The sequence below is a fragment of the Lithobates pipiens genome, unplaced genomic scaffold (genome assembly GCF_037356315.1).
Source record: "Lithobates pipiens isolate NorthernLeopardFrog02 unplaced genomic scaffold, aLitPip1_a1.2 Scaffold_25, whole genome shotgun sequence".
Classification (NCBI taxonomy): Eukaryota; Metazoa; Chordata; class Amphibia; order Anura; family Ranidae; genus Lithobates; species Lithobates pipiens.
This window is the reverse complement of record NW_027507787.1, coordinates 164,175,847-164,202,934: the sequence shown is the minus strand read 5'-3', so window position 1 is coordinate 164,202,934 and position 27,088 is coordinate 164,175,847. Positions and strand designations below refer to the sequence as shown.

The 27,088-nt window shown below is 44.0% G+C and overlaps 1 protein-coding gene across 1 annotated transcript in view; it reads left to right on the top strand.

Annotated features, from left to right (window-relative positions):
- The window catches only part of SORCS3 (sortilin related VPS10 domain containing receptor 3), a 962,887-nt gene that overhangs the window by 290,437 nt on the left and 645,362 nt on the right, over positions 1 to 27,088 (top strand). The window contains exon 3 of the mRNA XM_077455086.1: positions 25,930 to 26,029. Within this exon, the coding sequence (XP_077311212.1) occupies positions 25,930 to 26,029 (100 nt within the window). The remainder of the gene's footprint in view (positions 1 to 25,929; positions 26,030 to 27,088) is intronic.

Sequence of the window (27,088 nt, the reverse complement as noted above, 5' to 3'; positions counted from 1 at the left end):
AGACCCCATGGTTTAGCGGAGGAAGGAACCTGATGGCTACACATCCTCCCCCTAGACTTCAGGGTGGAACCACACCCTACATCCAAGCAATGAGACACAGGCAAAAGTGACAAACGTGAGATAAAAACACTATATATATATATATATATAAATGTTGCCCATGCTAGTGCATAGTCTGGGTCCTAAAGGCCTGGTAGCTAAAAAATTGCCCTGAACTAGCCTAAAGAGATTGAGTGTAGAAGAAAGCATAGGTGCCATGGCCTTGTGCTTCAGTATCACCTGGGGTTCCCACTCCCATATGAACTCCCAGGGGACACTGACACCACGGATTCTCTGCATTCCCAGGCCATGGCCAGACAAGGTAGACCCATTCAAATCAGGAGGCACTAGACGACGTCATATTGTGATGAAATGTGCCGGCAGAAGCGATGTGCTGACGTCACCGCACTGTTCAACATTCCGGAAGGATGGGCATTTTGTTGTAGCCGGACTGGCTTTTTACACTTATGTCTGTATATTCCACATTGATGTAAGTGCATTACTTTTTATTTAATAAATGTGTAGTTTGGTTTTACACTTTGACGAGTATCTCTTTTTTTGGATTACCATGAATTACGGGGTCTAAGGGAGGATCCTTGTACCTAGTGGAAGGATATGATCACTCACTTTTGTCAGTGTGTTATGAAAGTTTATCTGGTCTGATTTGCCACCTGCTCGCCATCCTTGGAGGAAAAGGCCCTGGCTGAGTGTCAGCCACAGTCAATACAGCTTGTGCTAGCTGGTAAGCGCAGTATTCATGTGGTGGAGGATAGACATTTCGTGTGTCAGCGTGATTCGCTTTCATTACGAGGAGGATTCCTATCTAATGATTATATGCACCTTTGCCTGCACGGGTGGCGTTGTTTCTATATGCTACCCGCTGAGGATTTTATTTTTTAGCCTATATCAGTTCTTGTGGACTATCAATATCACTATAGAGATTCATGTATCACTGTTATATATCTTATGAGTATGTAATGGATTATCATTAAGACCAACATAGGAATTGCTCATCACTGGTTCATATGGTATTATTATACTATTTTTTTCTTTGTCATATTGGTAATTTATTAGTCAAAAGAGTGCAGCTTTTCTCATTACTACTATGCTATACAGCCAGCCATTCCTATCAAAAGGCTAGAATAATGGTGCAGCACCCTTATTGGACACTAATAAGAACTAGACATGTGCATTCGTTTTCGTCCGAATGCATTTTCGTCCGCATTTCAGCTATTTTCGTTTTCGTTTTGACAAACGATAACGAAAGCACAAAATCCGAAAAACGAAAGATCCGACATAAATAAATGCTTTATTTTCGTTTTCATTGTTACAACAGTTCGATATAGAATAGGAGATTCGACATGACTCTGACGATAACAATCTGTCTATAGAACCTGTGGTCGAATGTGCTTAACCTTACCTCTATTAGTCCAAGATTATATAGAGAAAATATTCGACAGAGAAAAAAGATTTGACAGAGAGAAAAGATTCTGCAAGTTACTGTCCTAAAAAGTGTTTGGGGACCCGGGTCCTGCCCCAGGGGACATGTATCAATGCAAAAAAAAGTTTTAAAAACGGCCGTTTTTTCGGGAGCAGTGATTTTAATAATGATTAAAGTGAAACAATAAAAGTGTAATATTCCTTTAAATTTCGTAGGGGGGGGGTTGTCTATAGTATGCCTGTGAAGGGGCGCATGTTTCCCGTGCTTAGAATTGTCCCTGCACAAAGTGTCATTTATGCAGGAAAAAAAGTCCTTTAAAATCACTCGCAGCTATAATGAATTGTCGGCTCCCGTAATACAGAGAACACTCATTGAAAGTCATTGATAAAAAAATAAATAAATAAATAAATAAAAAAGCGTGGGGGTCCCCCAAATTCAATTTCCAGGCCCTTCAGGTCTGGTATGGATATTAAGGGGAACCCTGCCTCAAATTTAAGAAAAAATTTGACGTGGGGTTCCCCCTAAATATCCATAACCAGACCCTTCAGGTCTGGTATGGATATTAAGGGGAACCCCGCATCAAATTAAAAAAAAATTTGACATGGGGTTCCCCCTAAAAATCCATACCAGACCCTTTATCCGAGCACGCAACCTGGCAGGCCGCAGGAAAAGAGGGGGGGACGAGAGAGCGGCCCCCCCTCCCTCCTGAACCGTACCAGGCCACATGCCCTCAACATTGGGAGGATGCTTTGGGGGTCCGTGACCCCTCAAAGCACCTTGTCCCCATGTTGATGAGGACAAGGGCCTCATCCCCACAACCCTGGCCGGTGGTTGTGGAGGTCTGCGGGCGGGGGGCTTATCAGAATCTGGAAGCCCCCTTTAACAAGGGGACCCCCAGATCCCGGCCCCCCCCCTGTTTGAAATGGTAAGGGGGTACAAAAGTACCCCTACCATTTCACAAAGAAAGTGTAAAAAATGGTTAAATAAAACAAACACACTTTTGAAAAATTCCTTTATTAAAAATAAAAAAAAGATTCCAGCGGCGGTAATCCACTCTTGCTATCCAGCGACGGACGGTCAGCTCTCCATCGATGTCTAATGTCATCCAGCGCAGCGCAGCATCCTTCTTCTGTCTCCGTGGAGGAGACACTACAGACATTCCGGCGGCTTGACGTTTCTTATATAGGGTGGGCGGGGCCACCCGTCACCTGACCCCGCCCCCCTCTGACGCAAGGGGAAACCCGGGGTTCCCTGTGACGTAGGGGTGACCCGCACCCCTCTGATGTAACACAGGCAGGTTTCCGTTACATCAGAGGGGGGCGGGGTCACCCATACGTCACGGGGAACCCCGGGTTTCCCCTTGCGTCAGAGGGGGGCGGGGTCAGGTGACGGGTGGCCCCGCCCTCCGTATATAAGAAACGTCAGCGCCGGAATGCCTCCAGTGTCTCCGTGGAGGAGACAGAAGAAGGATGCTGCGCTGCGCTGGATGACATTAGACATCGATGGAGAGCTGACCGTCCGTCGCTGGATAGCAAGAGTGGATTACCGCCGCTGGAATCTTTTTTTATTTTTAATGAAGGAATTTTTAAAAAGTGTGTTTGTTTTATTTAAACATTTTTTACACTTTCTTTGTGAAATGGTAGGGGTACTTTTGTACCCCCTTACCATTTCAAACAGGGGGGGGGCCGGGATCTGGGGGTCCCCTTGTTAAAGGGGGCTTCCAGATTCTGATAAGCCCCCCGCCCGCAGACCTCCACAACCACCGGCCAGGGTTGTGGGGATGAGGCCCTTGTCCTCATCAACATGGGGACAAGGTGCTTTGAGGGGTCACGGACCCCCAAAGCATCCTCCCAATGTTGAGGGCATGTGGCCTGGTACGGTTCAGGAGGGAGGGGGGGCCGCTTTCTCGTCCCCCCCTCTTTTCCTGCGGCCTGCCAGGTTGCGTGCTCGGATAAAGGGTCTGGTATGGATTTTTAGGGGGAACCCCACGTCAATTTTTTTTTTAATTTGACGCGGGGTTCCCCTTAATATCCATACCAGACCTGAAGGGTCTGGTTATGGATATTTAGGGGGAACCCCACGTCAAATTTTTTCTTAAATTTGAGGCAGGGTTCTCCTTAATATCCATACCAGACCTGAAGGGCCTGGTAATTGAATTTGGGGGACCCCCACGCTTTTTTTTTATTTATTTATTTATTTATTTTTTTATCAATGACTTTCAATGAGTGTTCTCTGTATTACGGGAGCCGACAATTCATTATAGCTGCGAGTGATTTTAAAGGACTTTTTTTCCTGCATAAATGACACTTTGTGCAGGGACAATTCTAAGCACGGGAAACATGCGCCCCTTCACAGGCATACTATAGACAACCCCCCCCTACGAAATTTAAAGGAATATTACACTTTTATTGTTTCACTTTAATCATTATTAAAATCACTGCTCCCGAAAAAACGGCCGTTTTTAAAACTTTTTTTTGCATTGATACATGTCCCCTGGGGCAGGACCCGGGTCCCCAAACACTTTTTAGGACAGTAACTTGCAAATTAGCCTTTAAAATTAGCACTTTAGATTTTGAACGTTGGAGTCCCATAGACTTTAATAGGGTTCTAAAGTATGCTATATAGTTAGCTCCGTCGAATCTTCTTTATACATTCGACAGACACCATAAGCCTTCCAAGACAGATTCGACCGCAATTCATGTGGATTTTCGGACGAATGCAATTTTTGAACGAAAAACGAAATAAATAAAAACGAATTTCGGGAGTAACTAAATAAATTAAGTTTTCAGACGAAAACGAAATTCCGAAACGAAATATTTTACTCTGCACATGTCTAATAAGAACACATACAGGTGCATCTCAAAAAATTAACATATCATCAAAAAGTTAATTTATTTCAGTAATGTAATTAAAAAAGTTAAACTCATATATTATATAGATTCATTACACACAGAGTGATGTATTTCAAGAATTTCTTTCTTATAATTTTGATGATTATGGCTTACAGCTAGTGAAAACCCAAAATTCAGTATCTCAGAAAATGAGAATATTGCGAAAAAGTTCAATATTGTAGACTCATTGGGGGGGTATTTACAAAAGGGAAATCCACTTTGCACTACAAGTGCAAAGTGCACTTGAAATTGCACTGAAAGTGCACTTGAAAGTGCAGTCACTATAAATCTGAGGGGTAGATCTGAAATGAGGGAAGCTCTGCTGATTTTATTATCCAATCACGTACAAGCTAAAATGCTGTTTTTATTTTCCTTGCATGTGCCCCTCAGATCTACAGCGACTGCATTTCCAAATGCACTTGTAGTTTGCACTTGTAATGCAAAGTGGATTTGCTTTCAGTAAATAACCCCCAAGGTGTCACACTATAGTCTGTTAATTAACTCAAAACACCTGACTTTCAAATGGTCTCTCAGTCTGGTTCAATAGTTTACGCAATCATGGGGAAGACTCCTGACTTGAAAGTTGTCAGGTAGACAGTCATTGACACCCTCCACAAGCTATCTAAGTCACAAAATTGCCATTGCCTAAGAAGCTGGCTGTTCACAGAGTGCTGTATCCAAGCATATTACTGAAAAGTTGAGTGGAAGGAAAAAGTGTGGTAGAAAAAGGTGCACAAGCAACAGGGATAACCACAACCTTGAGAGGATTGTGAAGCAAAGGCCATTCCAGAATTTGGGGGAGATTCACAAGGAGTGGACTACGGCTGGTGTCAGTGCTTCAAGAGCCACCACACACAGATGTATCCAGGGCATGGGCTACAATGCTACAGCTGTTGCATTCCTTGTGTCAAGCCACTCCTGAACCAGAGACAATGTCAGAAGTGTCTTACCTGGGTTAAGAAGAAAAATAACTGGACTGTTGCTCGGTGGTCCAAAGTCCTTTTCGGATGAAAGTAAAATTTGCATTTCATTTAAAAATCAAGGCTCCAGAGTCTGAAGGAAAAGTGGTGAGGCACATAATCCAAGTTGCATGAAGTAAATTGTGAAGTTTCCATAGTCAGTGAGGATTTGGGGAGACATAGCATCTGCTAGTGTTGGTCCACTTTGTTTTATCAAGTCCAAGGTCAGCGCAGCCCTCTACCAGGAAATTCTAGAGCTCTTCATACTTCCTTCTACTGACCAGCTTTATGGAGATGCTGATTTCATTTTGCAGCAGGAGTTGGCACCTACCCACATTGCCAAAAGTAGCAATACCTAATTTAATGATCATGGTATCACTGTGCTTTGTTGGTCAGCAAACTCGCCTGTCCTAAACCCCATAGAGAATCTGTGGGGTATTGTGAAGAGGAAGATGAGAGACACCAGACCCAACAATGCAGACGTGTTGAAGGCTGCTATCAAAGCAACATGGGCTTCCATAATAGCTCAGCAGTGAGTGCCACAGGCTGATTGCCTCCATGCCGCACCGCATTAATGCAGTAATTCATGCAAAAGAAGCCCCGACCAAGTATTGAGTGCATACTATACAGTACATGGACATACTTTTCAGTAAGCCAACATTACTGTATTAAAAACCCTTTTTTTTATTTGTCTTGTATACCGTTCTAATTTTCTGAGATACTGAATTTTGGGTTTTCACTAGCTGTAAGCTATAGTCATCAAAATTAAAAGTAAGAAATGCTTGAAATATATCACTCTGTGTCTAATGCATCTAAATAATATATATATGAGTTTCACTTTTTGAATCGAATTACTGAAATATATGAATTTTTGGATGATATTCAAATTTTTTGAGAAGCTGAGAAGCAAACCCTTACCTTACCTATCCATGACCAGGATTAGATTAATTTAAGAAATTGTCCTTTCTGAATATCACCTCCGTATTCTGCACCCCCGGCTTCAAGTATGGGAACCCAGCTGAACACACACAGCAAAACAATGAAAAACATTTTTTTTATTCACACTTTAATAAAAGATCCAAATTTTGCAGCTGCAGATGTATCAGAAGGCTTTATGACAGGAGAGATTGCACTCTTTGAAAGGTAATTAAGCCCAACTTATTTTGGGTGATAATTTCCTCCTCAAGAACTTTTTCAACTCAGAGTGAAGTAGATGATGTTAATATGCGCTATTAGAAATATGCAAATGGAGGTTAGTGAGTATACAGCAGCGGTGTGGCAGCCTTCCAGTAAATGACGGGTTTCATTTGACGCTTAGAGATGGTTCTTTTTTCTTCCTTGCGACTAAATGAAAAGCAATGCGAAATAACAATCCCGAGATAACTAAGAGTAATATTTAAAGATGAACTATGGGTGAACCTCATAACTCCAATTTAATGTTGATCCCCAGGCAAACTAAATATAAAGAAGCTTTTTTTTATTTGCTAAAAGAGTTGTATTTTTGTCTATCCAGTCCTGAGATTTACACAGCTCTGCCACACATGATAGCTCTGTCTGGTAGGACAATAGACCTGTTTTTTTTTCTCTACTGCAGATTAGTAGTGTGTACCGGTCTTGTCCCTCCCCCAGCCAGTGACTGGAGAGTAAAAAGAGTAGAAAACTGATGAAGTCACCTTTCTGTCTTGGCCTGCAGGTCAACTAATTGGCTCTCTGTGCTGCTTCTCCTTTCCCCAACCTGAGCCCTACTGTACATGGACTGCCAGAGGCTGATACCAGATCACATTTAAGTACTTATATGCAGGGATGGGCCGAACACCAGCAAAAATCCCAAACAGGTGAAAACCAAAAACCCCAAAGGCGAACCCCATTGAAGTCCATAGGAGCCAAACAGGAAAAATCTAAAGTCCCCATTTTGTATGCAAGTAATTGGAAAAAAAAGGGGTATGGGGGGTCTGGGCACTGCCCTGGGGGACATGTATCAATGCAATTTTTTTTTTTTTTAAACAATCGTATTTTCAGGAGCAGTGATTTTAAAGATGCCTAAAGCGCAAAAATAAAAAAAAATGAACCATTCCTTAAAATATAGTGCCCGGGGGTCCCTTTAGTCTGCCTGTAAGTGGCACATCTGTAACACATACTGTATAGACCATGCTACAGCAAAAATTACATTTCTAAAGAAAAAAAAAGAAAAAAACAGTCAAACTACATTTTAAGTGACTCATGGTTGCAATAGCCGGCACCTGGCTATTGAAATGATAAATAAACAAAATGGTGTGGGCCCCCCCCCCCAAGTCCATACCAGACCCAAAGGGGCCTCCTCACACCAAAAAAAAAAAAAAGGACATTGGGTCCCAGCCAGAATCCATAATAGACCCTTATCTGGGCATGCAGCCTGGCAGGTCAAAAAAGGAAGGCCAGTGCGGACATTTAGGGGTTAAAACAAACGACAGGGAGGGGATTTCCTGTCCAGCGCAGATCGCTTTTCAGAGGCGTTTTGACAGGAATTCACATGCTCACCACCTGTTTTAACCCTAAATGCCTGCACCACCACACCATGACTGCGGGTTGTGTTTGGTGGGCACTGCAGCGGGGATAATTTGCAAAGCATTTGTAGCTCACAGGGAAATGTTAGGGGTAGTAAAAATGTGGCTCAACCACATGTTTTTACTCCAACTGCAAGTACAAAGTAAGCCTCGGTTCACACAGGGGCGACTCAGGTCCAACTTCAGGTCGCCCCTAGTCGCCTCAGGTCGGACAACATTTAAAAATCAATGTAAGTGAATGAGAGCCATCTTAATGCACGCTACTGAAGTCGCTCCGACTTCAAAAGAAGTTCCTGTACTACTTCAATCCGACTTGTAGGCGACTTGTACCCATTGATTTCAATGGAGGTCGCCTCCAAGTCGGATCTCTGTCTATACGGAGGCGACTTTGACAGAATTATTAGCTCTGAAGGGGGAACTCCACGCCAAATTTATGAAAAAAATTTGGCGTGGGTTCCCCCTCCGAGAGCATACCAGGCCCTTAGGTCTAGTATGGATTCCAAGGGGAACCCCCTATGCCGAAAAAACGGCGTGGGGGTCCCCCCAGATCCACACCAGACCCTTATCCGAGCACGCTACCCGGCCGGCCAGGAAAGGGGATGGGGACGAGCGGGCGCCCCCCCCTCCTGAGCCGTACCAGGCCGCGTGCCCTCAACATGGGGGGTGCCTTGGGGGAGGGGGGGCGTGCGGCCCCCCACCCCAAAGCACCTTGTCCCCATGTTGATGAGGACAAGGGCCTCTTCCCGACAACCCTGGCCGTTGGTTGTCGGGGTCTGCGTGCGGGGGGCTTATCGGAATCCGAGAGCCCCCTTTAATAAGGGGGCCCCCGGATACCGGCCCCCCACCCTATGTGAATGAGTATGGGGTACAATGTACCCCTACCCATTCACCTGTAAAATAAAGTACCAAAAAAAACACAACACACAAGATACAATAGTTTATTGCACAGCTCCGGGGGTCTTCCGTCTTCGGGGGTCTTCTCGCCAGACTCCTCCACTATCTTCTTCTAGCTCTTTTGCTAGCGGAGGAGCCCGGCTTTCTTCCTCGCCGCCGCCCTCTTCTTCCGACTTCGGGGGTCTTGTCCCCCTCTTCGGTTCTTCTGCCGGGCCACCGCGCCTTCTTATAGCTCTTTTACAGGCGATGGCCCGGTCTTCGGTCGCCGTCGCCGTCACCGCCGTCGCCTTCCGTTCTTCTTCTTCTTCTTCTCCTGGAGATGTTGACTCTCTCTCGGAGGGGGAACCCATGCCAAATTTTTTTCATAAATTTGGCGTGGAGTTCCCCCTTCAGAGCTCATTCTCTGATTGGCCACGGCAAAAGTCGCCTGGCCTGGGGCGACTTGTAAGTCGCCCCAGGTCGTGTCTAAAAGTCGTGTTCAAGTCGTCTCCAAGTTGCCTCACAAAGTCGTCCTGAAGTCGTGTCGCCCCTGTGTGAACCGAGCCTAAGCCTTACAGCAATTTGACAAGTGTTTCTTTAAACAAAATTTGTTCATATTTAAAGGGTATCTCCACTTTCGTTGGGGAAAAAAATAACAAATAAAGAAAAAGTAATATAATGTATACAATTGCGACACAAGTCATATTGTAATTGAATATTATTAAAAATTACCTTTCCTTTTCAATCTGCAGCCGCTGTAATTTTCTAAAAATGCAATTGGGCTACATGGAGTTGTTCTGTACACTGACTGTGTACTGACCACCCCCCAGAAACATAATTTCCTGCTTGTGTGATTGGCTCACCAATTTTCCCAAAAGCCAGATTTCAGGCATCCCCTACAACAAAAATGTAATTTTTGGTGAGATACTCCTTGTAGGAACACATCTAAAGGGATGCAGACCCAGCAGCTTTCCTCATTAGAGCTTTGCAGGTGCACAGCTGGTTGATAATTATGAAACCACTCCCATTAGACCCACTCAGGACAGGGGCACAGAGGAACAAACAGGGATTTGTTCAGAATAACAAAAGGTAGGAATCTGCAACAAAGGTTGTTATAATCCTTGCAATGTACAACAAGTTAAGAAAAAACGCTTTAACCCCTTATTAACTTATTAATGTGTTTACCCCAATAGTCCAAATTAACTTATTTTCCCCCTACTTCCCTTAACTAATATATTCCTGTCTTTTTTTTTTGTTTTTGCTTTTTTTGTGTGTCTACTTCTATTCTTCCATTAATGATTGATTTTTATTTTTTTTGTTATTTTTTTTTAGCGTCTCAAGATAAAAAAAACCCCTCAAAATTAAAAAAGAAAGCCTTGATTTAAAGTGGTTGTAAAGGTTGAATTATTATTTTTTTTTTTACCATCGTGCATTCTATACATGAAGGTAAAAAAAACCTTCTGTGTGCTGCCTTTATTTGATTTTGTAAAAGTTTTTTGCAATTCTTTGTACCAGAATTATAACTTTAGTGTCATTTATAAAGGGTTTGTAAAGGTAAAAGTTTTTTCACCTTAATGCATCCCATGCATTAAGGTGAAAAAACATCTGAAAGTGCCACCCTTTCCCCCCATTTTACTTACCTGACCCCTCAAAAGTCCTGTGCTCGCCTCCGACATCCTCTTCGCCGCTCAGCCTGGCCGCTAATTGGCTAGAGTGGATGGATTGAAAGCAGCGCAGCCATTGGCTCGCGCTGCTGTCAATCACATCCAATGACGCGGCATGTCGGGGGCGGGGCCGAGTGATACAGCCGCCGGCTGTATCACGGGAGAGCGCCTGCAGGTGCTTCTCACCATGCGAGGGAGCTCGCATGAATGTGAGAAGTACTTACGAGACAGCCGCCGAGGGACCCTAAAAGACCAGGTTCAGGGCCACTCTTTGCAAAACGAGCTGCACAGTGGAGGTAAGTATGACGTGTTTTTTATTTTAAGAGAAGAAAAAATATCCCTTTACAAGCCCTTTAAGTAGGACAAATAAAAATGTATACTTTTTTTATTTACAGTAAAAATATTAGAAGAAAAAAAACACTGATCACACACACCCCAAACTCGCTTATCTATGTCTTAATGGACCTTGCTTTGTGCACTGGTGGAACAGAAAGTGGCCATCCCCAAACTGTTCCCACAAAGTTGGGAGCATGAAAATGTCCAAAATGTCTTGATATGCTGACGCCTTAAGAGCAACTGTCCCGGAATTGGAGCAATGTCCCTCCGTCCCTCCTTCCTCCTCATTTGTCCCTTATTTTGGTCTGACCTATTTACAATGCAACTTTGGATTACAAGCCAGGGGCGGATCCAGGGGTGGGTAACCGGTCAATTGAACCCCTCCGAGAATACCGCCAGCTGATGACAGCGCAGCTGGTTCCGCGGGTGCAATCGCGGCCGGTTCCGCGGGTGCCAGCGCGGCGGGTTCCGCGGCCAGTTCCGCGGGTGATTGCGCTGAGTGGACGGGTGAGGGGGGGGCAGCTGGGCGGCTTAGGAGGGCTGCTGGCCAATCAGGAAGCCAGCAGGCAGGGGAGCAGGGAGATGACATCATCTCTCACTGCCCTGCATCCCTCCAGTTCCGCCCTCACTGTGCGGGAAGCTGTGTGCAGCAGAGAGATTACATCATCTCTCTGCTGCCTATCTTCACTCTGGACTCAACAAAAGACCACCTTAGCAGAAAAGTGACACAGTAGGTGACAATCCGCAATGTGTGGCAGGCTATGTGGCAAGTGGCAATCCGCAATGTGTGGCAGACTATGTGGCAAGTGGCAATCCGCAATGTGTGGCAGGCTACGTGGCAAGTGACAATCCGCAATGTGTGGCAGACTACGTGGCAAGTGGCAATCCGCAATGTGTGGCAGGCGATGTGGCAAGTGACAATCTGCAATGTGTGGCAGGCTACATGGCAAGTGACAATCCGCAATGTGTGGCAGGTGACGTGGCAAGTGGCAATCCGCAATGTGTGGAAGGCGACGTGGCAAGTGACAATCCGCAATGTGTGGAAGGCGACGTGGCAAGTGACAATCTGCAATGTGTGGCAGGATATGTGGCAAGTGACAATCAGCAATGTGTGGCAGGGGACGTGGCAAGTGACAATCCGCAATGTGTGGCAGGCTACGTGGCAATCCGCATCTGGTGGCAGGAGACGTGGCAAGTGACAATCCGCAATGTGTGGCAGGTGACGTGGCAAGTGACAATCCGCAATGTGTGGCAGACTACGTGGCAAGTGGCAATTCGCAATGTGTGGCAGGCGATGTGGCAAGTGACAATCAGCAATGTGTGGCAGGTGACGTGGCAAGTGACAATCCGCAATGTGTGGCAGGCTACGTGGCAATCCGCATCTGGTGGCAGGAGACGTGGCAAGTGACAATCCGCAATGTGTGGCAGGTGACGTGGCAAGTGACAATCCGCAATGTGTGGCAGGCTATGTGGCAAGTGGCAATCCGCAATGTGTGGCAGGCAACGTGGCAAGTGACAATCCGCAATGTGTGGCAGGTGACGTGGCAATCCGTAATGTGTGGCAGGTGACGTGGCAGGCTACGTGGCAATCCGCATCTGGTGGCAGGAGACGTGGCAAGTGACAATCCGCAATGTGTGGCAGGTGACGTGGCAAGGGACAATCCGCAATGTGTGGCAGGCTATGTGGCAAGTGGCAATCCGCAATGTGTGGCAGGCAACGTGGCAAGTAACAATCCGCATTTGGTGACAAGTGACGTGGCAAGTGACACCCTCAGGGCTCCCACTGATTCTGCATTATGGTGAGTTGAACCATTTAATTTTATATTACAGTGTATTAATAGAAATAATGCACTTCAATCATCCTGACACCATAACAACCATGGTGCCATAATGATTGAAGCGCCAATACCAGCCATTTCCCATATAAATTGCCCCCAAGAAAACATATTTTATAGCAGTGCCCCTCCCAGGACTGGACTCTGGATCCGCCCCTGTTACAAACATAATCCGTTCCAAGAGAATGCTTGTAATCCAAAGCACTCACATATCACAGTGAGTTTCCCAACAGAAGTCAGTGGAAACGAAGATAGTCCATTCCACATTGACTTCTATTACATGCAATACCGCATGTGGCCAGAGGTGGGGGGAGGGGGCACTGGAGAGCCTTGGAAATACTCAGAGACAGCTCGGCTGAACTCGGGAAAGCCTCGGAAACACTCGGGAACGGAGTATTTCCGAGTATTTCCAAACGGCTCCGAACCATTCCGAGTGTCCCCGGTGCCCCCGCACTTCTGGCCAAATGCGGTACTGCACACCCCATTAGCTTGAATTCTGCTCATTTTGCGAGACAACACACGCAAACCAAGTCAGAAATTTAAAAAAAAAAAGTTGCTTTCAAAACGCTCATTAACTGCATTACTCGTAAACCAAGGTTCCACTGTAGTATATAAAATTTACTTTTTATCTTTCAAAAAGTATTTCCAAGTGCTAAACCTTTCATTCAGTTTCTAAATTGCTGCATTTGTAAATTTTAAAAGCCAATATAAAAGAATAGTAGTGTTAAAAAAGTTTTGTGGATTTAATTAACCCTTTTCTTGGTTAATTCTCCTTTAAGGGGTGTGGCAAGGGGCGTGTCCTATGCCTACATACATTTGTTAGTAGGTGTCATGCATTCCCATCTCAAAATGTTGGGAGGTATGTTAAGAGTTCCCTTCACTGGAACTAAGGGGCCAAGCCCAACCCCTGAAAAACAACCTCACACCATCATACCCCCTCCATCAAATGATTTGGACCAGTGCACAAAGCAAGGTCCATAAATACATAGATGAGCGAGTTTGGGGTGGAGGAACTTGACTGGCCTGCACAGAGTCCTGACCTCAACCCGATAGAACATCTTTGGAGTGAATTAGAGCGGAGATGTGAGCCAGGCCTTCTTGTCCAACATCAGTGCATGACCTCACAAATGCGCTTCTAGATGAATGGTCAAACATTCCCATAGACACACTCCTAAACCTTGTGGACAGCCTTCCCAGAAGAGTTGAAGCTGTTTTAGCTGCAAAGGATGGGCCAACACAATATTAAACCCTACAGACTAAGACTGGGATGCCATTAAAGTTCATGTGCGTGTAAAGGCAGACGTTTCAATACTTTTGGCAATATTGTGTATTTTGCCAGTTTGTCCCGATACTTTTGACAATATAGTGTATATAAAGGTCTAGGCATTTGATATCCCTTGGATCAGGTGCACACTAAGTAGAACACTGATGTTATTTGTCCCAATCAGTGAAACTGAACTCTGCTTTTTTTTTTTTTTTCTCATCATTCATAGGAGCTGTGTTGTTGTTGTTGTTGTTATTTTTCATTTCGGCACGTCTGTTTTGCTGAAACAAGTTTACTCCACTAAATGATTGCAGAATGGAAGGAGCCTAAACAATGCTTATTATGTACTGAGCAATGACAAAGAGTTCCTGATTGTCAGCAATTTAACCTTCAGCGAACGCATGAAGATGGAATGCGCAATTCTTTTTCCTGCTTGTGTTTTTCTACCTCTAGCTTATGGTTCGGGACTTAAAGAGGAAGTAAACCCTGATGGGTTTACTTCCTCTTTCATTCCCTGCAAAGGCAAAGCATAATGGACTACTATGCATCGCATAGTAGCCCATTATGTGTCACTTACCTGACACAGGAACCAGCGATGTCACCGCTGTCCCCTGTAGTCCGGCGCATCCATCTTTTCGGTGGGATCTCGCAGCTCCGCCGCTGTCATTCGGCGGAGCCGTGATGACGTCACTCCCACGCATGCGCACAGGAGCCGACGCGCGCGGCAGCTCCGTTGTTGGAAATGCCGCGCTCAGTGCGCCTGCGCGCCGCTGTCTACGGCGCATGCGCCGTAGACAGCGGTGCCTGTCTTCGGGCAAATATCTCCTAAACCGTATAGGTTTAGGAGATATTTCTTGGACCTACAGGTAAGCCTTAATCTAGGCTTACCTGTAGGTCAAAGTGGTTTGTAAGGGTTTACAACCACTTTAAAGCAAAACAACTCTTTCAATCAACATTAACTATATCTAATCCTTATGCTGCTAGCAATAGTAAATAGACAGGAAGGTTTATTATATTTATGTGTTTTAAACTTTTTTTTACATTTCTTCATTTACTTCCTGGTTTCTGACCTAGACAAATGGTGTCATACATCCCAGGAGTCTTCACGAGACAAGGAGGGGTTTTCTCAGCTAAGGACACCCTCCTGCCTGCATGCATGAGCTAAAGGCAGGTGGATTCCAGGAAGTAAATGTTACATGAATCATCTGCCCTCACTCAAAATGGCCAAATGTTAGAAATGCTAGGGAGGTGCTTTTCATAGTAATTTCTCGACAAAATAAAGCATGGAGACATGGATGGGGGAGTTTGCTTTGAATATTAAAGTATAACTAAAGGCAACACTTTTTAGTTTTAGTTTTGGACAGAGTAGAAATGGATTAGACCACCTGTCAGTTTTTTTTGTAGTTTGTGTCACCCTTTCTATTTGTCCCGTTTACCATTATCATCGAAAGTGAAAGTAGGGAAAAAAACTAATTTTGGGTTGTCCCCAGAAAAGTAATAGAGGGGAAATTTACCAATGCCGTTCTTGTGAGCTGGGGGGTCCCATCTCAATATATGGCACTAACACCCCTTTCCTGCCCAGGCCATTTTTCAGCTTTCAGCGCTGTCACATTTTGAATGACAACTGCGCGGACATGCTACACTGTAACCATGTGACATTTTTATCATTTTCTTCACAAAAATAGAGCTTTCTTTTGGTGGTATGTAATCACTGCTGGGTTTTTTATTTTTTGAAAAAAAAATGAAAAACAAAAATTTTGAAAAAAAATGAAAAACAAAAATTTTGAAAAAAAATTGTTTTCTTCAGTTTATGACAGTAAATTTTGTAAATAAGTACATTTTCTCCTTCACTGATGGGCGCTGATGACACTGCACTGATGGGCACTGATAGACGGCACTCCTGGGCACTGATGAGGTGGCACTTATGGGCACTGACTAGGTGGCACTGATGAGGAGGCACTAATATGCCGCACTTATGGGCACTGACATGTGGCACTGATGAGCACTGATAGGCAGCCCTGATGGGTGTCACTGGTGGGCACTGATGAGTGGCACTGGTGGGCACTGATAGGTGCATAGGTGTGCACAGCCTATTGCATTAGGGTGTGCACCTTTTAAGCTCAAACAAATGCATGCGTATATTCATTGACGGTGTCAGTAGAGCAGTGTATGGTGTCAGTCGTATTTTATTTTTTATTATTATTTAAAAAAATAAAATAATTAGAAGCCCCATTAGGGGGCTTTGCTGAAATATCAGGGGTTTAAACAGGGGGCATCTGTGCCACACAGGACGATTAGGGTTTGCCAAGGCACACCTGGCACACTCTATGCGCACGTCTATGGATAGGTGCCACTGATAGGCAGCACTGGAGGGCACTGATGGGCAGCACATATAGGCGGCACTGATGGGCATTGTTGGGTGGCACTGATGGGCATTGATGGGCAGCACTGATGGGCATTAATGGGCAGCACTGATAGGTGACACTGGTGGGCATTGAAAGCCAGCGCTGACAGTCATCACTAATGGGCACTGATTGCTAGCCCTGGTGGACACTGATTGCTGGCACTGGTGGCGCTTTACTGCAATCAAGGCACTGATGATCTGTGTCCTGATTACATGTCTTGCTGTCCCCTACGAGGAGATGCCACTGATCAGCTCTCCTCGCTACAAATTCTGTCAGTTTGAGGTCGATGAAAGCTGATTACTTTCTGTTATTTCCTGTATTTACATGTGACCGGCTGTGATTGGACACAGCTGATCACAGAGATCGGGGTCGCGCAGTGTCCTAGCAACACAACACAGCCATGATTGCCATGCCGTGTGCCCATGCGGGAGCAGCCGTTCGGGTGCGCCGTCATATGATGTTCACCCAAACGAGAGCTGCACCGTCCCTCTGTCATTTGATGGTGGGCGGGCAGCAACTGGTTAAAATCCAGGGATATCCTCTCACTTCCTCTCACTTCCTGTTTTTATGGGACAGGAAGTGAAGGTAAATCTCCCCAATGGGACAAATATAGTGAAAAAGAAACTGATAGGGGTTATAACCCTCCCTTAATCTAGCCTAAAAAAAAAAATTGCCTAGAGTTCTACTTTAAAAACAAATTAAATCGTGTTTTCAAGATGTATAGACAGATATCGCTTTGCTAAAAGGGATTTTCCCAACAGGATTCCTGCAGCTTAAATGGGAAGCTACAGAGGAACTCGACCTGGTCCTTAAAATAAGCCACCCGTCCTGTACTAAGGAGCGAAGACGATCTATTTTGCCTTCACTGAATGTTGGCGTCTATTTACGGTCCACAGAGATTTAGTTTACACTTTCTTTGTGCTTAAGATGAAGTGACCAAATTAAGGCCTGGGGCTTTGTTAATTCAACAGCTCACTGCCCAATAGAAAAAATAAAAAAATCAGAGGGGAACATGCAATCTGATTGCTGATGGCACTGGCAGTTGTTAGTAGCATACAGATCAAACATAAAGTAAACAATGTTTCCCTCACCAAGAGGAATTCCAAAATGTTGGAAGGTGCTCCAATATGACCCCTTCCATATGGGTTCAAACGTTCTTTCCTAGTCTTCTACCTCTGAGATTAAATAACATTTACAATAACTGAAAATAATAATAATAATAATATATATAATAATATATATAATAATATATATATATATATATATATATATATATATATATATATATATATATATATATATATATATACATGGTATATATATATATAATCCAAAAGAGAGAGTGCCACTCATGGGTCTTGAAAGGTGAAAGCACAGTGAAGGTTTTATTTCAACTTTCGATGAGGCTGGAGCCTCAGAAACGCATGCCTCGTCGAAACGTCAAAATAAAACCTTCATTGCATGTTCACCTTTGTCTCTCTTTGTCTCATGTTGACCCATGTCTCTCTTTTGGATTACACTGGTCTACAAATGGGGGACATGATCAACCTCCGAGATAAAAAATGTTAATTCTTCCATTTTTTCATTAGATGAATTAGAAAACAGGTGATAATGGTGCTGGTTGACGATAGTTTTCAAGATATTTCACAAAAAAGATTTATACACAGGAGAGTATATTTGCCTACATGTATGTACATAGAAATGGTATATATATATATATATATATATATATATATATATATATATATATATATATATATATATATATATATATATATATATATATATATATATATATTTGTGTGTGTATATATATATATTCACTTTGAGACTAAAGATTATTACCTAGCTGTAATTTGTTGTTCTTTTATTTGAGGTACATTTGTCTTGGTCAGATCTACGCATTGTACAGTTACTACATCTGGTGGCTTGTGAAAGTGCCATTGCCTAACATTTCCAAGGAACAGTTTTGTGATATTTTCCTTAGAAGCCAAGATGCCTTGAACTTTGTAAACAAGGCAGTGCTTTAATGGCTACAGATTTTGCTGGGTTCAAATTAAAGTGGTTGTAAACCCTTACAAACCACTTTGACCTACAGGTAAGCCTAGATTAAGGCGTACCTGTAGGTCCAAGAAATATCTCCTAAACCTATGCGGTTTAGGAGATATTTGCCCGAAGACAGGCACCGCTGTCTACGGCGCATGCGCCGTAGACAGCGGCGCACTGAGCGCGGCATCGTCAATGCTGAAGATGCCGCGCGATGCCGCGCGCGTCGTCTCCCGTGCGCATGCGCGGGAGTGACATCATCGCGGCTTCGCCGAATGACAGCGGCGGAGCTGCGAGACCCCACCGAGAAGATGGATGCGCCGGACTACAGGGGACAGCGGTGACTTCGCTGGCTCCTGTGTCAGGTAAGTGACACATAATGGGCTTTAATGCGATGCATAGTAGTCCATTATGCTTTGCCTTTGCAGGGAATGAAAGAGGAAGTAAACCCATCAGGGTTTATTTCCTCTTTAATGAAGAGATAAGCAAAACTATGATTGTCCAATTCTTTTACTTCCAGAAAAGTGTAGTAGTAGCCACAACATTTTGGAGGGAGTGGGGAAGGGTTAGTACCCCTGTCAGGTTTTTATTGCTGTCCCATCTAGTAATATTCACTATCTCTATTTGTCTTGGTCACCATTGTCATTGGGTCACAAAATGATGGAAAATCTAAAATGTCATAGTCGTCAACAGAACAGGAAGTAAAAGAAAATCATTCAATGGGGATACCTGTTGTCATAGACAGGGGGTTGTATCTACTAAAAGAGAGGCAGTCTAAGTAATTGCAGGAGCATATCTGAGTGTAGAGAGGCAACAAAGGGTACTGATGGTGAGCATAGCAGACCACACAATGTCAACGATGGACCATAGCAGAGACTGGCTGGATACACAGATGTCATGGAGGTGCATAAGGTACACTAGATGTCACTAAATGCTCTGGGGTCCACTGGAGTCACAATGCATACTGTGGTTACTAAATAACAAAAGATGCACTGATGTTCCTTGGTCATGGGGTGCAAAGGAATGTGCTGGTGTCACAGGGTGTAATAGGATGCTGTTGGGTCATGTGGTGCATACAAACACACTGGTGTCACAGGAGGACATAACATGCTCTGGGGCAAGGGTGTGCACAGGAACACACTGGAGTCACAGGATAACATAAGATGCTCTGGAGTTTTCTGTGATCACAGGTTGCACAGTATCAAAGGATGCTCTGATGCTCTGGGGTCATGGAGTGCCCAGGAGTGCACTGGGGTCACAGGATGCTCTGATGCTTTGGGATCCCTGGGTGCAAAGAAGCACACTGGTGTCAGAGGATTACATAGAATGCTTGCTCTGGGGTCATGGGGTGCACTGGAGTCACAAGATTCTCTGATTTTCTGGGGTCACAGGATGCACTGGAGCACAGGGTCCTCTGGGGTTATAGGATGATGTATGGTGCTTTGGGGTCATGGAATTGACAAGGGGTCACAACATTCTCTTATTCTCTGGGGTCACAGAGTGCACAGGAGCTCATGGTCATGTAGAGTCACAGAATGATGCATGGTGCTCTGGGGTCATGGAATACACAGGAATGCACCGGAGTCACTTGATGACATAGGATGCTCAGAGGTTAGGGGGTGCTCAGGAGCACACTGGGGTCACAGGATGATGTATTTCGCTCTGGGGTCATGGAATGCACAGGGACCAAAAGATTCTCTGATTCTCTGGGGTCACAGGGTGCACAGGAGAGCAGGGTCTTCTGGGGTCACAGGATGATGTATGGTGCTCTGGGGTCATGGAATGCACAGGGGCCATTAAATTATCTGGGGTCAGAGGGTGTAGGGTCTCCTGGGGTCACAGGATGATGTATGGTGCTCTGGGGTCCTGGAATGCACATGAACACACCAGAGTCACTTAAAGACATTGGTTGCTCAGAGGTCATGAGGTGCTCAGTAGCACACTGGGGTCACAGGATGACATTGGATGCTCAGGGGTCATGGAAAACACAGGAAAACACTAGTGTCATAAGATGACATATGATGCCCAGGAGTCATGGGGAACACAGGAACACAATGGGATTACAGGATGACATATGATGATGCTTTGGGGCCATGGAACACACAAGAACACACTGAGGTCATAGGATGACATTGAATTCTCTGGGTCCATGGGGCACACAAGAATACACCGGGGTCACAGGATGACACAGGATGCTCAGTGGTCAGAGGATACTCTGAGGATCTGGGATCACAGGTCACATAGAAATACATTGAGGCCACATAATGACATCTGAAGCTCTGTGGTCAAAGGGCTCACAGGAGCACCTAGGCTTACATGGGGGGAGGGGGACATAGGGTCACTGGAAGACACAGAACCCAAAAGTGCCAGCAGAGAAGAGACCCAGCATTGGATCCCAGAGGAAATAAGTATGACGCCTGTGACAACTAAAAATGGATTTCCCCTCAATTTGAAGAGACTTCTTCTTACTTCCTGTTTTTTCTCAAGGACAGAAAATGAAAGGAAATCTCCCCAATGGGACACGAACTCCAAAAGGGCAAGTAAACCCTTCCAAATTTGGCTGAAGATTCAAGCTGCCACCCAGGAGGAAGCTGTTGCATAGACAACATTGCTGAACTGTATCATCAACTGGTACTCACCATGGATGAAAATGAAATCCAAGGTGACTATAAAGACCTTTTCTGTCATGCAACGTTGTCATGCTCAGCTCTATATAGCCTGAGCAGTCAATGAAAAATGAAGGGGAGATAAAGGGGTGCAAATAAAGTAATTACTTGATAATCTGCATTATTTAAATGCCATCCCCAGGAGACCACAACTTGGAATGTGCCGATCTCTCAATTCCTGGTGCTTGCAAGCAGAATTCTCCCGACTCGGGTTTCCAAGATTTTATTGAGGCTGGATGTTTGTTTCTGAATCATTCCTTGTCAAATAGTTGTAAATGCTGTCAAAATGAAATCATTTCAAGCTGTATTTTTATTTTATATACTATTTGTTTTTAGATAATATCTGCCTATATTATTACTTTTGCTGACAGGTGACAAATTTACTTCCCCCACCCCATTCCCTTTTTCTCACTGGAAATATAATCCTTATGAATATTTTATCGTCTTGCCTATATGTCTCCATAAGTTTCATTTGAACGCTTTCCTTAAATTCATTTAGTTAGTCCAGAGAGCAGCGAAAAAGAGCGCAACTTCTAATAGACACGTGATGGGTAGCGGAAAATGTTTTAGTGCTGTACTAGATACACAGCGCGAACTTGGGTATTAGAGTCAATGGTAAAGGTTGTGAAAATGACACCATTGCTTCTGTTATCCCTATCTGTATGTAGCGGCAGGCTCCTGAAGAGCACGTGCTATGTGTTTTTCAAAATTAAACTCTACCTAAACTGCAGTTAGGTTTGGGTATTATTTGTCTACATTTGACTTCTGTATCAGTCTGACTGGACTGTGAGATGTTCAGCCTGGCCACAGGGGGCACTGTCTCTTCTGGCAGGTGTGGAACTAGGGTCTGGTCAGGTGTTTAAATTACTCTCTCCCTTGGAGTCAGGTCAGTGGGAGTGGCCCTCCCACTGTGCCCTCTGGGAGAGGGTATTTAAGATGCGGATGTCACATGGTTCGGGATTCTGGTCCAGTATGATGTGCTGACTACTTGGTCCTGGTCCTCCTGACCAGCCCCCAGGAAGGCTATGGCCTGGGGTGCGGATCCACCCGACTGTAATGCCTCAGGGCTGGCTAGCCCAGGGCAAGGAAACTAAAGGAGGATTCTGAGGTGGATGGGTGCCATCTCTGGTTCAGGAGAGACCCATTGTACTTCGAGCATTCCAGGGGAGGACTCTTTAGAAGAACACCAGGTACGGGTTGGTTTTCATAACAAAAGCCTGGAAGGGCTGAAGTTACCGAAAGAATTCGGTCTTGTGGATATCGCCAAGCGGGCTGAAAGATCCAGGTATCCTATAAGTGTTCTAAAGCTAAGTTTCCCTACATGTTCTGCAACGTCTGTGACAAAGACTTTGTTCCTGAGTAAGCAACTTGTTGGCTGCTAGGCCTTGTGAGAGAGGGACTGTCCAACCTGAGTGTTCATCCAGCTGCGAATGGATATTCTCTGGATGCAGTCAAAGTAAGCAAGTTCTTTAACGTTTTTGGACTTTGACATTGAGAGTACCTGAACTTCCCTATCCAACCCTCTGATCCCAAGTTGAAAGACTGTTCAATGGTTTGAATTTTGCAAATAAAATTCATTCAAGTGGATCTATTGTCAGTCTCAAGTTACTGTGTCATCTACCACGGGACATCCCCTAGACGTGTCACAAGGAGAACGGAAGGTAAGGGTAAGCCCAAAAATAATCAGCAGCTCCTTCGGGGGTCACACAAATGTTGGCCAACAATTACGAAGTGACGTACAAGACATACGGCGAGCCAATAAAGAGGAAGTTCAATAGTCATGTGATATCTCCATTATGAACGCTGGTTTTACAACAAGACCGAGCGCTTCCGGCTTGTCCTTGATTTCGAGCATGCGTGTTTGTACTTTGGACTTTTGGCCGACACCCTTGTGTACACACGATCGGAAAATTGGACAACACACATTTGTTGGTGGAAAATTTGAGAACATGCTAGCCAACATTTGTTGGAGGAAAGTCAGACAACAATTGGAGCATACATGCGGTCGGACTTACTGTCAACAAGCTCACATCCTTTGATTATCTGCTCCCCTGGCTGTAACAGCAAGGGTATTACAGCTCTGCACCAGTAAGTGAGTATCGCTTCCGAGTTAATTTGTCACAGAGGAGATGAAGGAATGGATGTTCCTCCATCTCCTCAGTGTGAAGCTGTCTTGACCAATTACTGTGCTCCTGGGCTCCCCTGAAGAATGGGTGAGTCCAGAAACCAGAACTAATGCACAGGCAGTTTTATTGGATGCATGGATTTTCTGGTTATTCCTTTAATTTGGGTTTTCATTGCTGTCTGCCACCTATTTGGGATGATTTTCCCTGCTTCTTGTCCTAGTGTCCCTACTTCTTGTCTCAGTGACAGTTTGTGAAAATGTGTCTGACGTCTCTTCACTTTTATGAAATTTCCAGTTACATTCTGAGGCAGGAAGTAAAGCAAAGTCTCCCAAAAGTCAGACACAGACTTCATGATTTTGTAAATTTATGATGGTATAAGGCTATAGAAGTGAAATAATACCCCATTCACCTCCCAGCACCACGTAGATGGCTCATGAGACTCTAATCTGTCTGAAAAAAACATTAGCGCGTCTGCAACGCATAACAAATGCCTTTGATATGGATAGCCCAAGATGTCTTCCTGGAAGCCGAGTGGATCAGATAAGCGAGTACTCTGAGGGCTGTTCATGGCATTTCAATGTCTTCTTATCGCACAGAAGTCAGACCATCGCTTTGCTATTAATGTTTCAGGCCCCCATAGGACCAAATTGAACTCACACCTAAGAGGCGATTAATTTCGCTAAACAGGAAAGCATCAGATAAGAAAGTCTTCTATAAAAAGAGATCTCCTCTGTGCATTGGGAGTCGTACACCACTCACAGTGTCAACTTCAGACACAAAGACTTTGTTAACTCTTTATTGTGCTGTCCTCATATGAACCACAGGAAAGACGAGGAATTTTGATTTACCAAAGGAGTGGAGCATATGGACTTTGTAATAGAATGTTCACGTTGCTTATTAAATAAGGGGAAGCGATGCTGACTTCTATCATCCAATCTTGTTTATTATCCTTTTTCCTCTTCTCTCCTCCCCCTATTCTCCTCTCCTCTTCTCTCCATTTCCTTTTCCTTTCCCTTTCTCTTTCACCCTCTCTTCTCCTCTCCTTTACCTTTCCACTTCTCCCTTTAATTTTCCTTTCCCTGCCTTGCCTTTTCCATTGATTTTGTACTTGTTTGATTTGCCAAAGCAATCCTTTTAAAATAAACTATATTAGATTGAGTCTGACATTTAAATTGCTTTAAACTCATGTTTCATATTTAAAAAAAACATATACTGTATCAAAATGGTCTTTCTGCTAACAAACATTTATTACAGCTGTACTCATAACACAGAGCAATATGGGATTTCCAAAGAGACAAGCCAGCAATGTTTTCTTTCAGACTGCATCTCTCTAATTGACAATCTGTAGCGAACTATACAGAGCAAAGAGTGAGAAGTAGAGGAAGGAACTTGAGTGATTTACTCCTAGGATTAATTTTTTCTCAACAAGCGTTTCTCACAGCACCCTTTAAAATATGCATAATCTTGAGGCACCCCAGTCCAATGTGGGGTCAGATCAGAGTCCTTGATTATATTAGAAGTTCCCCCTTTCATGTCAGAGTCATCTTTTCACAATAGAGTACTCAGCTCCCCCCCCCACCCCCCTTCATATTAAGCTGCATTCATACCTGAGTGTTTTCAGCTTGTAAAATGCTCATCTCAAAAGTTCCAAAATGCCCATCAAGCAAAATCTCATGAATTTAAATAGCTCCTGTTCACATCTGAGTGTTCTGTTTCCTGAAGCTCAAAAAAGAACATGAACTTCTTTTTAGGCAGATTACAGGCGTTTTACATTGGTGACCTTTGGATGTCAAAACGCCTGTAAAAAAAATGCTGCAAAAACTCTGCAAAAATGCCTTAAAAAAACATCAGAAAAATGCCATAAAAAACTGCCTAAACTATACGCTCAGGTGTGAATACAGCTTAAAGCCCCATACACACTATCAGGTTTTCTGTTAAGTTTTTCCTTCAGATTTACCAAAAACATATAATATGAGGTCGAACCTTAGGAGTTCCAATATGTATGCAATCGGGCAGGCCCTTGCACTACATGGTTTTGGTAAATCTGATGGAAAAACTCAGCAGAAAAACTGATAGTGTGTATGGGGCTTTAGAGTCCCTAAGTTGTTATTCTGTGCTCTTTTCATATCAGAGTCCTCAGCCCCTTCTTTCACATCAGTGTTTTCACCCATGCCTTTACCACATCAGATTCCTAAGCCCCTCTCCCCTTCCTTTCACATCAGAGTCCTCAACCCCTTCATTCTCATTAGGGTACTGCCTGGTGGTCTTCACAACAGCGTGGCTGTGGCAGCATGCCAGTGGGTGGGAGGTGGAGCAAATGTAGAGGTAGGCAAACTTCTGTCCCCTTCTGATTGATGCCCTTAGTAAGCTTTGTTCACTTCTATGCTGATGGTGGCTGCCCCTGCACCTCATGGAAACAAAAGCACAAAAATATGGTACACAGGGCAGCACTCCTGACATACCTAGTTGGCACCTAAATTTAGAAGCGCTAAGTAATATATTTTTCAGCAAAGCAGTGAGGATTAGCCTGGTAATCCCATGAGAAATAGTTTGGTGTTCCACTTGCTGGTTGGAAACCATAACTTTGAAATGAAATACACATTCAATGGTGTTGCGCTGACACATTACTAAGCATGCTGCACTCATCATGAAATATATTTTTTGATTATAGGACCACTTTGAGAAGAAGGACTCTTTATTGAATGATACAGAAGGTTTGTCAAAGTTGTGCTGTTGATATTAAGAGATATCATATTACACTTTTATTATTTGGATTTGATTTTGGTTAGATTTTTCTTAACATAAAAGGCACCAAAAGAAATGTGTTTTTTATTTCTCCAGGTCAACAGATTATGGGACAACCTATGAAAAGTTCAATGAGAAGGTGGGGCTGAAGACTGTTCTCAGCTATCTATATGTGAGCCCCACCAACAAGAGAAAGGTGAGTGAGCATATCTATATTTTAACATTTGTTTCCCATATTCCTACCCATTGGTGTTGAAGCATGCATAGGCTGACCATAGTGCTATGCTTCTCCTTGAAAGTTGGAAATTCAATAATGCTTCAGAAGATAACCAGATTGTCACCCCATATTGTAAATGCAGATATCAGATGATCAATATTTCAGGTCTGTTGATGCTGTTAGGACTTTAACTGCATTCTTTAAAATTTTCCTTGCAGATTACTGCAATAGAAAAGTGAACAGCCTATTTTCCTTTAGTAAATTAACCCCACTGTATCTATGGAGGGACAGCGTTATCACCTTAGGTTACTTGGACTATAGAACAGCTCCCCTGCTCCTTATCTGTATAAAAGTAGGGTGTGTTCTGTAACCCACAGAGGTGAACTGGGTCGGGCTGATAACACTGTTTTAGATATCAGTACAGCAGAGTGTTTACAGGAAGTTACGAACTCTCTGGATTTCTGGCAGGATCAACAGGTCTAATTTATACTGTTCAGTGGTTGTAAACCCTTATGCCATGTACACACGATCTGAATTTTGGTCGGAAAAAGTTCTGATGGTTTTCCCGACAAAATTCAGACGGGATTTCGCTTCAAGCTTTCTTGCATACACACGGTCACATTAAACTCTGACCGCCAATAATGCGTTGATGTACAACACATATGGCGGGACTAGAAAAGGGAAGTTCAATAACCAGTTGCCAATAGCTTTCGTCTCGTAGTTGAATCAGGGCATGCGTGTGTTTTTGCGTGTCGGAATTGCATACACACAATCGGAATTTCCGATAGAAACTTTTTCCGTCTGAAAAATTGAGAACCTGCTCTCAGTCTTTTGCTGGTGGAAATTCGGCCAGCAAAATTCCGATGGAGCATACACACGGTCGCCTTTTCTGACGAAAAGCTCTTATCGGTCTTTTGCTGGCCGAAATTCCAACCATGTGTACGTGGCATTACATATACCCAGTGAAGTGACTGACGCACAGAGATTAAACAAATTATCCTTCATAAGTTGTACCTGATAATGTGCAGCCCACTCTCC